The sequence below is a fragment of the Chlorocebus sabaeus genome, chromosome 24, assembly GCF_047675955.1.
Source record: "Chlorocebus sabaeus isolate Y175 chromosome 24, mChlSab1.0.hap1, whole genome shotgun sequence".
Classification (NCBI taxonomy): domain Eukaryota; kingdom Metazoa; phylum Chordata; class Mammalia; order Primates; family Cercopithecidae; genus Chlorocebus; species Chlorocebus sabaeus.
Genome location: NC_132927.1, coordinates 48,068,178 through 48,083,643, shown reverse-complemented (window position 1 = coordinate 48,083,643; position 15,466 = coordinate 48,068,178). Strand labels below are relative to the sequence as shown.

The following is a 15,466-nucleotide window of genomic DNA, read 5'->3' as shown; positions in this document are numbered from 1 at the left end:
GCTTACTGAAGAAATAAAACCAATTTGAAACACAAAATAAAATCTGATGAATAAGTCACTCTTGTAAAGAAAGCTATTAGTTTTACTAAGCCAAAATTAGCAACAGGTTTACTAAAAGACCACAAGGTATACATCCAAAATGCAACCTTTGCACAAATGAAAACAAAATAATTGAATGAATCATTTAATGTTTTGCTGTACTACCTTGTCAAAAAGTCCTTTATTTTCAGGGGTACTCACTCACGCTCTAATATTCCCTCTGGTGCCTACTGGCCTAGTTAAGAACTACATGGGAAGGCTGTGATTAATATAATCAAAGGGACTAGTATGGTCTTAGCACCAGAGGGGCAATTATTCTGAAGTGTATCCTTCAAACACACTCCTTTTGAGGTCTAAGATTCTCAAATCCTAACATTTTGCAATACATCTTGTTTAAGGAACGAGGCAGAGAAATAATTTAAGAAAATATTACTTACGAAAAAACATAATAATCCCACCAACAGACCAACTCCTCCCAACCCCCTAGCCTGGTCTCTTTTGTTTTAAGAGATTACTCCAAGGTTTTCTATTCTCCAACATGTTAAAAGCAAGCCACCAGCAAGGGAAGCAAAATAACTCTTACTTTCTCGTGTCCATAAATCCCACGGAGTTTATGGTTCCTTCAGGTTTTTTCCATCCAATTAGGTACTTGCTAGTAGCGCCCTGGCGAGGGTAAAAACTCCTAGGACCAGAGGAGGAGGAGGAGGAGGAGGAGAAGGACGGTGCGAGCTGTGAGGGGGCGGCTGGATGAAGCTCTTCTTTAGGTGAACTTCGGGCACTGGTGAAAACCACTGGGCTGGCAGAGTGTCGGGAGCTCATGGTACTGAGGAGAAGCAGGGCAAAGACGTGTATCTCAGGATCATTATGTCAGCTATGAAAGTGTTGCCCGGAGTACGCGTGATGGCTGGGTTGAACAACAGTGAATTTTTCATGAACTATTAACAGCGATGGCTGGCTGGCCTTCCTAGCTTTCTCACTATAATTTAAATGTCTGCTCTCAAAATGACAGATGGCTACTAGTGCTTCGTCTGCACTTTAAAAAGTAAAAATACTTAAGACTGTCAGGGACACTTTCAAACACACTGGCACCACTGAAGTTTGTCACAGAAGTTTGGCAGTGGCAAGAGACAAGAGAAAGAGAAGCAAAAGGTCTACCGTCTCCATGCCTCTGTCTTGCTTTCTTCACAACTAGGGATTGTGGTGATGCTCTCTAGGACCAAGCTGAGGAGGGGGGAGGAGACTGAATCAGGGCTATGGCTCTTCAGACTGACATCCAAGGCCAGTGGGCACAGTGGGTGCTCCCTCCCCATGGCAGCTGGCATTCATATTGGCTCTGGAGCCTGCTCATCAATATATTTGAAACATCAGTTAAAGATTACAAAACTAGGGCTGGGTGCAGTGGCTTATGCCTTAATCCTAGCACTTTGGAAGGCCGAGGTAGGCGGATCATCTAAGGTCACGAGTTCGAGACCAGTCTGACCCACATGGCGAAATCCCGTCTCTAAAAAAATACAAAACTTATCTGGGCATGGTAGTGTGTGCCTGTAATCCCAACTACTCGGGAAGCTGAGGCAGGAGAATCACTTGAACCTGGGAAGTGGAAGTTGTGGTGAGCCAAGATTGCACCACTGCACTCCAGTCTGGGTGACAGAGAGAGATTCCATCTCAAAAATAAAAAAGATAATAAAACTAAAGTCTACATGACTAAAGAGTCCAAAATTTAAGGGTTTCAGGAATTCCAGAACAGAAAAAGGCAGGATTTTCAAAATAAGGTATGAGAGTTTTAGTTAACTAAAACTCATATTAAACGTAGAAGGCCTTTAACTGTAGGATTTTCATACTTCCTGCCCAGTGGTCACACAGGACCACACTATTTGAGCCTTTCTGAGTTCTCCAGCATGGGGTGAAACCAAAGATGGCTGACTCTTGCTACAATAGACTTTCAGTTATTTTTACTTGAGGTTTAATTAATAGTCTGTGGTCCCAAAGCATTCCTCAATGGCACTTTCATTTGTCAAAAACGAACGGTCCTGACCTAAATAAAGTATGGACTTTAGTTAATAATACTGTATCAACATTGACTTGGGGAGGAAGATAACTGAATAGAACCCTCTAACAACTGTCCCTCCAGAGGAACACCAACTTGAACAACTATCCACACAATAAAGTACCTTCATAAGAATCCAAAATCAGGTGAGCGATCACAGTACCTGCTTGTCACATCATATCAAGGGGAAAGAGTCACTGAAGAGGGTGGTAAAGATGGTCCTGCATCACCTACACCCCCTCCCCCACCCCGGCACAGCAGCTTGGAGAGAGAATCTGTGCACATCAGGGAGGGAGAGGGTGTGGGACTTTGCATCGGAACTCACTGCTGGCCTGTCACAGCAGAGCACAACACTGAGCAGAATTCTGCTGGTATCCACGGACAGAGCATTTAGACCAGCTCTGGGTCAGAGGGGAATTCTCAGCCAGAGTGGGAGGAAGCTGAGTCCCAGCTGGTTCCGCTACCCAATACCGTGCTATCTTCAGGTCTGACCCCGTGCAGTGCCAGCTGTGGTGGCCATGGGAGTGCTTGAATCACCTTCCCCAACTCCAGGCAACCCAGCACAGAGAGAGACTACTTCTGAGAGGGAAGAGAGAAGAGACATTGCCTAGCAACCCAGAGAATTCTCCCTTATCTTGCCCAAACCCATCAAGGCAGCGCCTCTTGGAGTTGGTGAGAGTTAAGGCGTTCCTGGACTGAGGGCGCCCCCTAGTGCTGATACATCTACAGCGATCACAATCTTAGATCACAATAGTCCTATTTGAATACATGGAAAGCCTTCTCCGGAAGAACCGGTACAAGCAAGCCCAGGCTGCCAAGATTGGAATAAATACCTAACTCTTCAATGCCCAGACACTGATGAATGTACACAGGCATCAGGAACATCCAGGAAGACATAACTTCATCAAATGAACCAAATAAGGCACCAGTGACCAATCCCAGAGTGACACAGAATTCAGACAGAGAATTCAAAATACCTGTCCTTGAGCAAGTTCAATAAACTTCAAGCTATCACAGAGAAGGAATTCTGAGTTCTATCAAAAATTTAACAAAGAGATGGAAATAGTAATTTAAAAATCAAGCAGAATTTCTGGAGTTGAAAAATTGAATTGACAAACTGAAAAATGTACCAGCTTCTCAACAGTGGAATTGATCAAGCAGAAGGAAGAACTACTGAGCTCAAAGACAGGCTACATGAAAATACACAGTCACAGGAGAAAAAAGAAAAAAGAATAAGAAAGAAGGAAACATGCCTACAAGAGCTAGAAAATAGACTCAAACGGGTAAATTTTTTTTTTTTTTGAGAGTCTCCACCCAGGCTGGAGTGCAGTGGCACTATCTTGGCTCACTGCAACCTCTGCTCCCAGGTTTTCTGCTTCAGCCTCCTAAGTAGCTGTGATAACAGGCACGGCTACTTTTTGTATTTTTAGTGGAGACAGGGTTTCACCATGTTGGCCAGGATGGTCTCAAACTCCTGACCTCAGGTGATCTGCCAGCCTTGGCCTCACAAAAAGATAAGGATTACAAGCACGAGCCACTGTGCGCCCATACTGTCAAAGGGGTAAATCTAAGAGTTATTGGCCCTAAAGAGGATGTAGAGAGAGAAAGAGATCGGGGCACAAAGTTTATTCAAAAGAATAATGAACATTTCCAAACCTGGAGAGAGATATAAATATCCAGGTACAAGAAGGTCACAGAACTCCAAAAAGGTCCAACCCAAATAACACTACTTCAAGCATGTATTAATCAAACTCTCAAAGGTCAAGGATAAAGAAAGGATATCTGAAAGCAGCAAGGAAAAAGAAGCAAATAACATAAAAAGGAGCTCCAATACATCCGGCAGCAAACTACTTGGTGGAAACCTTACAGGCCCACAGAGTGTGGGATAACATACTTAAAGTGCTGAAGGAATACTGATTCTCAAGCTATAACAAATGTACTACACTAACGTAAGATGATGCCAACAGGGGAAACTTGGTGAGGGGTTTATGAGAACTCTGTCTTTGCAACTTTTCTGTAAATCTGAAACTATTTTGATATTAAAAGGTCCCACAATAGGCCAGGTGCAGTGTCTCATGCCCGTAATCCCACGACTTTGGGGGCTGAGGCAGGCAGATCACCTGAGGTCAGGAATTTGAGACCAGCCTGGCCAACATGATGAAACCCTGTCTTTACTAAAAACACAAAAATAGCTCGGTGTGGTGGCACACACCTGTAGTCCCAGCTACTTGGGAGGCTAAGCCAGGAGAATCGCTTGAACCTGCGAGGCAGAAGTTGCAGTGAGCCTAGATCAATAAACACTGGTGCTCAACATCATCAGTTACCAGGAAAATGCAAATTAAAACCACAATGAAGGACCACTACACACCTACCAGAATGGCTACATTAAAAAGACTTATAATATCAAGTGCCAGAAAGGATGTGAAGCACTAGAGCTCTCATACACTGCTGGTGGGAGTGCTACTTGTTACAACCACTTTGGAAAACTAGTTCAGAGGCTCTACTAAGTTGAACATACGTATATTCTTGACATGGCTATTGTATTCCTAGAAACTCAAAAGAAACACATATGTCTGTGTACCAAAGGACATGTACAAGAATTCTTAGTATCGGCTGGGTGCAGTGACTCACACCTGCAATGCCAGCACTCTGGGAGGCTGAGGTGGACAGATTACTTGAGCTCAGGAGTTTGAGACCAGCCTGGGCAACACGGCAAAACCCTGTTTCTATAAAAAAGAAAAAAATTAGCCAGGTGTGGTGGTGTGTGCCTGTAGACCCAGCTACTTGGGGGGCTGAGGTGGGAGGATCGCTCGAGCTCAGGATGTCGAGGCCGCAGTGAGCCAAGTTCACACCACTATACTCCAGCCTGGGTGACAAAATGAGACTCTATCTCAAAAAAATAAAATAAGAGGAAAAAGAAAAAACAAAGATTCTGAATATCCCAAATTGGAAACAATCCAAATGTTCATCAACAGTAGAGGGGATAAATGAGCTGCTATATTCTCACAATGTAAATATAATATAGCAATGGGGATAAGCTAATGTTACCTGCAACACATGGATAAATCTTAGCAACATAATGTTGACTTAAAGACACAGGACACAAATTAATACACATAGTATGATTCCATTTATATTCAGTCCCAAAACAGACAAAATAAGGCTATGATTTTCTTAATTTTTGTTTTTGTTTTTGAGACAGGGTCTTGCTCCGCCGCTCAGGCTAGAGTGCAGTGGTGCAATCATAGCTCACTATAGCCTCAGACTCCTGGGCTCAAGGGATCCTTCCACCTTAGCCCGCCAAGTAGTCAGGACTACAAGTGCGCATTGCCACAACTGGCTTACACATGTATTCTTAAAAGGATAACTGGTTAAATAAGATCAACCCCAATTCCGGTTTTATCTATGAACACAATGGGCTGACACTAGCTCCCAGGTGTGAAATGCCAGTGCACTTCTTTTCACTAGTGGTTATAACTGAGACAGCCCCACTTAATTGATTAGATTTAGGCACAAAGGTACGAGAGAAACAAATGAACAATCCACTGGTATGGCTTTCTTCTTTAATGCACACAACTCACAGCATGAAATTGTGCACTTTCATACACATGGCCTCTAATTCAGTGGGCCTGTGAGCATCACCTGAGAGCTCTTCTAAAGCATACTTTCTTGTGTTCCAATCCTAGATATTTAATTTAGTAAAGGAGGAATGATGCCTGGAAGATTAGGTAAAATATCCTCCAAGTGTTCACAGCAGCTGAGGCCTACTGCTCACTCACATCCAGCTGAATTATACACACTGTTATGACGGTCAAAATCCAGTTCCATATTGTCTAGATGAAGAAGGTGAAGTCATGGTAGCAGTGTTTCTCAGGCCACAGAATGTGGCCACCTGTATGTACTGATGTAACTGGGGAATCCTAGGCTCGTGTTCTATCTTCCGGAGCCCCAGAAATCTGTATTTTAACACACTTCCAAAGTATTCTCATGTTTTTTTGGGTTGAAGAAATACTGCATTAGCCCCTCAACTCCTCCCACTCTAAAATGAGTCTGTCTCTGGGCACAGCTGTGGGTGGGCTCCTTGCGGCTGACTGACCGACCCACTGGCCTGAGACTGCATCAAGGGATGTGCACCTATGCACTTCGCCTAAGAATCTCTGAAGTGGATTAAATTACAATACAACTAACATGAAGCTATCAGCTTCATACTTTTTAAGGGGAGCTGTGTGGCTGGGCTCTTTCATTATCCTGGAAATTTCAGGTTAATTTAATAGGTTTCAATTTCATTTTACTCAGAGAGTTAAATCTCTTCATAGGAATTACATAAGAAGGGAATGAACCAATAATATCTAACAAAAAAGCATTAGATATAACAGGAAATAATAACTGCAATATCTATACTTTTCTCAGTGTATAAGAAGTGAGTTTAACTGAGTATGGTCAAATTGGAATCACTAGAAATGCACTCAAGGTGTCTCTAAATTCTACATGAAGAAACTACTAACTTTAATTTTTCTATAAGCTATAGGGCATTTCTCCTTTCCTAAAAAGGAACAAACTTAGATTCTGTTTGGCCATGTCAGGATGTTAATTTTGAAAAGGAAGAGAGGATACACAAGTACATGATACCCCATGTAAAAGAGGTCGGGCGCAGTGGCTCACACCTGTAATCCCAGTACTTTGGGAGGCCGAGGTGGGCAGATCATGAGGTCAGGAAATCGAGACCATCCTGGCCAATGAGGTGAAACCCCACTCTACTAAAATACAAAAAATTAGCCAGGCGTGATGGCATGTACCTGTAGTCCCAGCTACTCGGGAGACTGGGAGGCTGAGGCAAGGGAATCGCTTGAACCTAGGAGGCAGAGGCTGCAGTGAGCCAAGATCATGCTACTGCACTCCAGCATGGCAACAGAGTGAGACTGTTTCAAGGAAGGACGGAAGGACGGAAGGAAGGAAGGGCGGACGGAAGGAAGGAAGGAAGGAAGGAAGGAAGGAAGGAAGGAAGGAAGGAAGGAAGGAAACGAAAGAAAAGAAAGAAAAGAAAGAAAAGAGGCAATGAGGTCACCAAGGATCTGGGACAGCCTGAATCTGTCCAAACTTCTTATCTTGACCTGACGCTCAAATGAAACCATGGACCACATGTGCTGCAATCTGGTGATTTTACATTCCCAGCTATGGCAAAGCTTTACAGGAGGGGATGCTAGATGACCAATCTGCAAAAAAGATGCTACTTTCAGCGGGTGCTGCTTTACAAGGAGGACCTACGTCTATTTGCTGATTTTGCCAAGCGATGAGCCACCCAGGATTGGGAAGCCTGAATGTCATCAATCAAGGCCCTGAGTGCTGAACCTATGAGGCCTGAGGAGACCGTTATGAATTCCTGCATCGTCACTGAGACCATCACATCCTGTGAAAAACATCTGCCAGCCACTGTCTGTGCTGTAGAAAGCTGCTGATGGGAAAACTTGGAGTCATCTACTATTTAGGCATGGCAAGGGGGTTTTAGACAAGCTTGGCCTGCTAAAGATGGTATTTTCAGGAAGCGGAGAGCAGCAATTAGTCACCTGTCAAATGGCTGTGGCAAAATCTGGGCAAAGGCTGAATGCTGGTCTAATACCAAGGGGAGGAGAGCTGATCGGGTTTCCTGTGATTGCTTGTACAAATAACAAGCCTTTGGGTGACAGATAATGTGGAGGATAATGATTAAGGAGGACCCCTCCCACTGTGTTCAGCACTAGCCAATTCTGTACTCTATCCAATAGAGTACGGAACACAATTTAGAAGACACTAATTCCAAAGGACTGGGGGAAAACAAACAAGTGAAGTAGGGATGATTAAGTTGACAAAGAAGATATCCAAGTGACTGCAGTAAAGAAAAATTGTCCATCTATAAAAGGCAGATATTTAACAGTATAAGGGCATACTAATACATACAGCATGGGGAAATGAGTGGCTAGCTATATGCAGCAGCAGAAGCCTCAGGGATCATTGTGGACCAGAAGCTGAAAAGCCTGTAATGCTAAGCTATTTAATAAGGAGCTAACAAGATATCTATGAACATTATCATTTTATTGGCCATAGCTGAGAAGAGTGTCATGTGCAGGTTTGGCATCTAAAAAGGATAAACAAAACAAAGCCGGAAGCTTGAGAAGAGAAAATATGATTATAGGATGAAACACACAAAGTGTAGTTCTAAGAACTGTGGGAGATACCTGCCTGTTAAAAGAAAAGTCACTAGAAAAGTGTTAAGGCAGGTGATGAAGAGTTTACAAAAGGAAATGACAAAAAGCCTTTGGTCTTAAAATGACATTTACAGTCTGTAATACATTTGATAATCTTTTTTATTTTCAACAAACATATAAAAACAGCCATTTAGTAGGTGGAACAGGACTTTGGTTTGGTGGTACTAGGCTATGCTAATGTGTATGACACGGCACATTACCAGCTGCAGGCTTTATCCATCAGTCACTTAGTTTCTAACCTGCTGTCTATTGTGTAGACTGAACAAGCTGACTGCTGAAATGCAGTTTGCTGGCCAGTGAACTGAAAGATGCAATAGTAAGCCATCTTCATTTGTCACCATGTGCTTGTATCTGTTTAATTTGTGCACCTTAAGATCCTACGGTGTATTCCATGGCCAATATGCCATCTTCTAGATTACAGATGAGGGACAAGCCAGGTGAAATGGTACAACTGGCCACAGGCCACATAGCTGATCAGTGGTAGAACTGAGACTTGAACCAGGGTCTCAAGTTCCAAATCTATTTTCCCTATGTTCCTCTCTCAACTTGCCTGGGGGTAGAGAGCTATACCAAATTTTCCTTCTTTCTTTTTTTGCAAATGAACACCTTATAGTCAATAATCTACGTCCAATAACTAGGTTAAGGCAAAAAGGGCCAACCACATGTTCTCAGAATCTTAGATGTCAAAAGTCTTCATGTTGAGAAAACACTCAGCTCATAAAAAAAAATTATTATCTCTTAATTGTGTATTTGAGCTGTAGCTAGAGGAATGGAATTAAATATTGAAAAGGGAGAGGACTTATTATATACTGAAATTATTTAGAAAAGTTGTGTGGGCCAGGCTCAGTGGCTCATGCTGGTAATTCCTGCACTTTGGGAGGCCAAGGTGAGAGGACTGCCTCAGCATAGGAGTATGAGACCAGCCTGGACAACATGGTGAGACCCTGTCTCTACAAAAGTATTAAAAATTAGCTTAGCATGGTGGTGCATGCCTGTAGTCCCAGGTACTCAGGAGGCTGAGGCGGGAGGATCACTTGAGCCCAGAAGGTCGAGGCTATAGTGAGCTGCAGGGCCACCACTGAACTCTAGCTTGAGTGACAAAATGAGAGACCCTGTCTTAAAAGACAGAGAGAGAGAGAGAGAAAAGCTGTGAAATCTCTTGAGATTATTTTTTTCATCCCCCCCCCCCCCCCCCCCGGCCCCGCCACCAATAAAGCAATTGTATGAATTCTCACCCTGGTAGAATGCTTTACCTATGACAAAGAATGGGCTCTCTGCCCTTTCTGAATTCCTTTTGGCCTTATGATTTAATGACACTTGAAGAATTTGGGCTTGCTATATCAACTGAATGAATGGATTAGTTGCTTCATAGAACAAAGTAAAAAATGTTTTGTTAGTGAGATCTGCATCAAGCATCTGTGGCTTGACAGAGGGCTCATTTTCTCAAGGTTCACTTGAACTTTCTTCCTCGGTGGTTCTAGTTTTCAGTCTTTGAGGTTACTAGAAGTAACTGGTTCTGGATAAAATAACCACTCACCCCCCAAAAGCTGGAAGAGGTGTGGCAAGATCGCTTAGGCCAGATCACCTGGAGTTCTGCTGTGTAACAGCAAGATATTACATAATCGTGAATGTTCATTGTGTGCAGTGACACAAAGCAAAAACTACCAATTAAATGATCCATACCCACAACCTAGGCTAAGGCAAATAGAGCTAACCACATCTCTTAAGAGAAGTTCTGGTTTTGTTATTTCAGAGGTTGAACTTTCAAATTCTGAGTTAGTCCATAATATTCAGAAAAACAACATTCTCATCTTAAGGAATAAATATAAAAGAGAGGCAATTAACTGTTAGTAACTTAAAAAAAAATTCCAGGCAGAAAAGATTTAGAGAAGGAAATGTTACAGATAAAGACAACTAAGTAACTTCCAAACAAAGACGGAAGGCATATTTCTTACATACACAGGATGACAACGAGGGTGCAGAGAACAAAATTTAAACACACCAGGGCATACACGGAGGCATACAGACCGCCCAGTGTGCCAGAGTAGCCTGAGGCAGTCCTAATGTTCAATGTAAACCACACACACGAAGGCTTTCTTTTCCTCAACTCTCAAGAAACACAGCTTTTGTGGAATGAACAGTTAACTTATTAGGTCAACCAGAAAAAGCACATTCATGAAATGGAACTGTGCTGACAACTGTGGGCAGGCATTTTTCTTGGTCTTTAACCAGTTCTTCCAGTGATAATGTCAGACACTGACCAACATATATCTAGATCCTGACTGATATTTGCAAAGAAGCTGTTCTGAAGTTCTTCCTTGTCATACTTGATAGAGTTTAAAAACTTTTATGTAGACATGACTTTACTAAGACTTCATGCTACACAAGGACTCTATGTACGCTCTCATAACTACACCTAGAAGCACTGCAGCTCTGTGCAAATACTGATGCATCTATACAATAACCTTCAAAATAGTGGTTTTCCAGGAGCCAGGAGTTGAGGATTTATGTAACTTTTGAACTGGTTTATTGAGTCATCAGGCAAAAAATGTAAAAGAAAAGTTACTCTTTGTTTTTTTTCAGACAGTATCTCACTATGTTGCCCAGATTGACCTCTAACTCTTGGGCACAAATGATCCTCCTGCCTCAGTCTCCTGAGCAGCTGGGACTATAGGCGCTTGCCACCGTGCCCAGCTAGTTATTTCTATTTGCTCATTGGCATGTATTGAGTATCAATCTATTATGTTCATGTTGGCACAGTCTATGGAAATATACTTAGGATGAACATATTGGGTGACAAATCCTCTTGTACTGACTGGATGGCAGTAAAAAGGTATATGTGATCACATAAGTGGGTAGTAATTGGCTACAGGTATCTGAGGGGGCCTTAGGGAAGCAAGAGGAAGCCAGTTTGGAGACCTGGAGAATGGCAGGCTAACAACCGTGGACACCAAAACAAGTCAGGCAGTCGTTACAGAAGAGATGTCTATGTGCAAGCCTGAGGCAGGGCTTTTAGCTTTCTCACGTGTGGTCTTAAATTAAGCTCCAACATCTGAAACAGCACTGGTCAGCAGGACTAGAGCATTCTGGACTGACTAAGGAGGTCCTTGATTGCCACACAAACTGGCACTGCCTACTGCCAAGGCCAGAACCCTAAGAAGAAAATGAATGCTGCTGGTAAGAACGTCCTTAAATTACTACTATCTTCACCTCTCCTAGGCTTACCACTAATCATTTTTTTTTCTAGTGGTTTATTTTAAGATCTGAAAGTGAAACATCCATTACCAAAAAATAAAATAAAATAAATTTTCTCCCTAAATTTCCAAGCTTCATAGATACACATATTCTAGGGAGCAATAATTTAGAGCAAGTGATAGACTTTTTTAGTTATAGAAAGTTATCAGTATGTGTAATGACATTCAAATATAGCAACTCTACATAATTACCAACCTGTATTGATGCAGTTCTCATGAGGAGCTACACAAAATCTGCATGATCATCAAGAGGGAAACTAGAGGACAGAGGAGGTAGGAATGGAGCCCAGCCAGAAAGATGCAGTGAAACTTAATCACTGTAATTTAGACTTTGTCACTGAGTCCCAGGTACAAGCTCTTTTAAGCACTGTCAAGATATCTCTACATTAATTGCTGCTCCTGTCTTCTGAGGACACAAACACTCTAATTTGCTGTGATTTTAGTTTTTCTATAGCAATGTGCATTTGGTGGCTAAGTCCCCTTTCCTCCAGAAAAGGCAGGCTGCTAAAGCTCTGATTATCCAACTCACTCTGCCAAGATCAACATACCAAAGTCTCAAAACATCCCTACTTACCAGAGTCTAGAAATGAATGTCACTCAACAAATGAGTGGGTGAGAAGCTCTGCCACCCTCCCTGAACGGCCACATTCTTCTCTTCTCTAGTAAGTTTGACTTTCAATAGGAGAGTTATTTCTAAAGGATGATTTCAATGATTCTGCATTCTTCCAGTTAGAAGCAGAAAATTTAGATAATCCTTTGAGGCCTTTAGGCAGCTCCAGTCAGCACATTCAGATAATGCAAACTCAGGTGCTTTTTTCAGGGAGCTTTGTTGATCCCCTGGGATTTGTTAGATAATGGGACAGCCATACATTCTGTGCTTTGGTTTCAGGGGCCCAGCTCTTTCCAACCTCACTCCATGGTGATGCCATTTAAGACAAGATCTCTATAACCAACTTTCTTCTGCCATCACATTGGACCAGAGAAATATTTTCAGATGGAAGATATTCTTAAAAAAAGGCATCCTCTTTTCAAAACGACAGATTGAAAACCAAAGAAATAGGAGTCAAACTAAACTTAAAAACCAGAGAGAAACTATTCAGATCTGCAAAATGTTCTAAGTCAATGCACAATCTACTCAGATGGGGATGTGCCAAGAACAGCCAGCGAGTGTCTTGTGTGATTCTGTCTATATGGTTATGGCATCTGATGCCCACTTCCTGTTCTACTTTGGCAAACACATCTCTTACACCATTTGCATCAAACAATCTACTATCTTAATTGTGGAACAGAATACATAGTACTCAAGAATACTGAGACTACTTTCTCAATTTCATTTTGCTTGGAGGCCATGAGTTTCCAGACCTATCACCACCATTTTGAGATCTGCAATGTGGTAGCAGTAAACAGAAACAACACTCGTGAAAGGCTTCAGCTTCATACCACGGGGCCTGACATTTTAAATGAAGGGAAACTCAATGATAAGTAATGATAGAAACTCCATGAGAAAACGGAATACTTAGCTGGTCAAGTGAAAGGAATCTAAATTAAGCAGAAATTAAGTAGAGGATGTCCTCTCTCCTTAAGGTTATCTGGGGTTTAGTGACAGATTATGGGCCTGGATTTCCATTTGAAAAATAAAAACTAAATTAAGCCTCTCTATTATTTTTCTCTTTTCTTTTCTTTTTTCTCTATTTCTTTCTTTCTTTCTCTTTTTCTTTTTTTGAGACAGAGTCTCACTCTGTTGCCCAGGTTGGAGTGCAGCTGCATGATCTTGGCTCACTGCAACCTCTGCCTCCCGGGTTCAAGCAATTCTCCTGCCTCAGCCTCCCAAGTAGCTGGGATTATAGGTGCGCGCAACCATGCCCGGCTAATTTCTGTATTTTAGTAGAGATGGGGTTTCACCATGTTGGCCGAACTGGTCTCAAACTCCTGACCTCAAGTGATCTGCTCACCTCGGCCTCCCAGTATGCTGGGATTACAGGTGCGAGCCACCATGCCCAGCCTTTACTACTTTTCTTGAGGTCATAATCATAACAGACCCAGAAGATAGCAAGGCTAGATGCTCTCACACATTGATCAATGACTGACAACAACTGAAGGTAAAAGGAGAAAGCACACACAGATTAACAGGCCTAAAAAGACAGTGATGGAATCCTTCTTCTCTATATGGATCTTGTCACATTTGGGATTTTAGGCTCAAATCAAGAGGAATTGACAAATAGTATCTATTTTATCTAGAGGTGTGATCTCCAAGAATAAAGGGGAATGTGTACTTCCCTATTCTGAAAGGTGTGTCTAATTTTAGCTACACGTTTGTGTTGGACATCCCCTACTCTCAACCCATCGCTGCCAGGAGCCAATTACTGAAAAAAAAGTTACTATGCAAATATCAGGTAAGTGAGGTTCTCGGCTAGAGAGGCATGTAAAGGATGTGCCTGGCATCATAAACGATGCTCTGTTACTCAGAAAAGACCCCTTTCTTTTAAAAATATGGTCAGTATTTTAAAAACGTAGTCTTCAAAAGCTTGTCCCAGTATATATTCCCTATCACTCACCAAAAGCCAACATTACAAAATTACAAATTTCCTCTCAAATTGTGGTAGCCAGGAAAATTAAAAAAAAAAAAAAAATCAAATCCAACTTAAAAAAGAATGAATCTGCAAAATTTTCTCACAGTTTAAAATAATGCACTAAAATTGCAGGATTAAAGTATTTTGAAGGCAAGTAAAAGACATTAAACATACAAAAATAAATTGTCACTGCAGAAAAACCTCGTTTTCTTATACACGACTGAGCAAAGTAAAGTGGGCCGAGGCCAGGGAACTGGGCTTAAGTCTGCGCTGGGCATCGGAGAGACAGCGGGGAAGGGTGGTTACCTTGTGTGGGAAGCAGCATCGTTTATACTGAAGGTGCTGTTCTCCCTTGTCAGAGGGCTCGAGCCGGCTTGGCTCTTGCTGTGTATGTCTAAGCTCAGGGAAGACTCTGCTTTCCGGTCCAGGCCGTGGCTCTCTGTCTCCAAAGTCCGATCTGCCATGGAGATTACTTCACTGGAGCTGTGCCATAGGGGTGCCACTTTCTCCTTGCCTGGCCCTGAGCGAGGTGATGATGTGGCAGCCCCCAGGGAGGCTGTGCTGCCGTGGCTGGGGCCGTAAGAGGTGGTGTCAATGCCACTGTCAGCAGAGGTGCCTTGCAGATAGTTATAGCTGTTGAGTTCGGATTCTGTGCGGTCCCCATCGTACCACTTCTCATCACTGTGGGCACTCGACGCATTGCTGGAGAGAGTATTGCTACTGGAGTGGCTCGAGTAGTGGCTATCAGACTGCAAGAGAAGCAGGATTTATTTGAGTGCAAAGTTTTGCTTCCTGAACAACAGAATAACAGAAATGACACTGTGATGAGTTTCTAGTTAGGAAGGCCTAAAAGTTCCAATAATGACAAGTCACAGTAAGACAGGGAACCTATGTCACTCTAGTCCACTCAGAAGTATCCATGGCAAAGAGTACTAGAAATGTGTGTTTTTTTTTTCAATCTTGTTTTTCATTATTTGATTTATGCTAAAGTATCAATACTAATAGGAAGAAATTTAAATTGTCATTAAAGTTTTAGTATATTAAAATAGAAAGGAAGCCGGGCACGGTGGCTCATGCTTGTAATCCTAGCACTTTGGGAGGCCGAGGCAGGTGGATCACCTGAGGTCGGGAGTTCAAGACCAGCCTGACCAACATGGAGAAACCCCGTCTCTATTAAAAATACAAAATTAGCCGGGGTGGTGGCACATGCCTGTAATCCCAGCTACTCGGGAGGCAGAGGCAGGAGAATCGCTTGAACCCAGGAGGTGGAGGTTGTGGTGAGCCCAGATGCGCCATTGCACTCCAGCCTGGGCA

The 15,466-nt window shown here is 42.6% G+C and overlaps 1 protein-coding gene across 18 annotated transcripts in view; it reads right to left on the bottom strand.

The window, feature by feature from the left end:
• The window catches only part of SIPA1L1 (signal induced proliferation associated 1 like 1), a 410,731-nt gene that overhangs the window by 14,570 nt on the left and 380,695 nt on the right, over window positions 1–15,466 (bottom strand). For all 18 annotated transcript variants that reach the window (XM_073011118.1, XM_073011126.1, XM_037984201.2 and 15 more), the window contains 2 exons: window positions 14,459–14,901; window positions 623–862 (listed from right to left, as the gene is read on the bottom strand). In XM_073011118.1, the coding sequence (XP_072867219.1) occupies window positions 623–862; window positions 14,459–14,901 (683 nt within the window). The remainder of the gene's footprint in view (window positions 1–622; window positions 863–14,458; window positions 14,902–15,466) is intronic.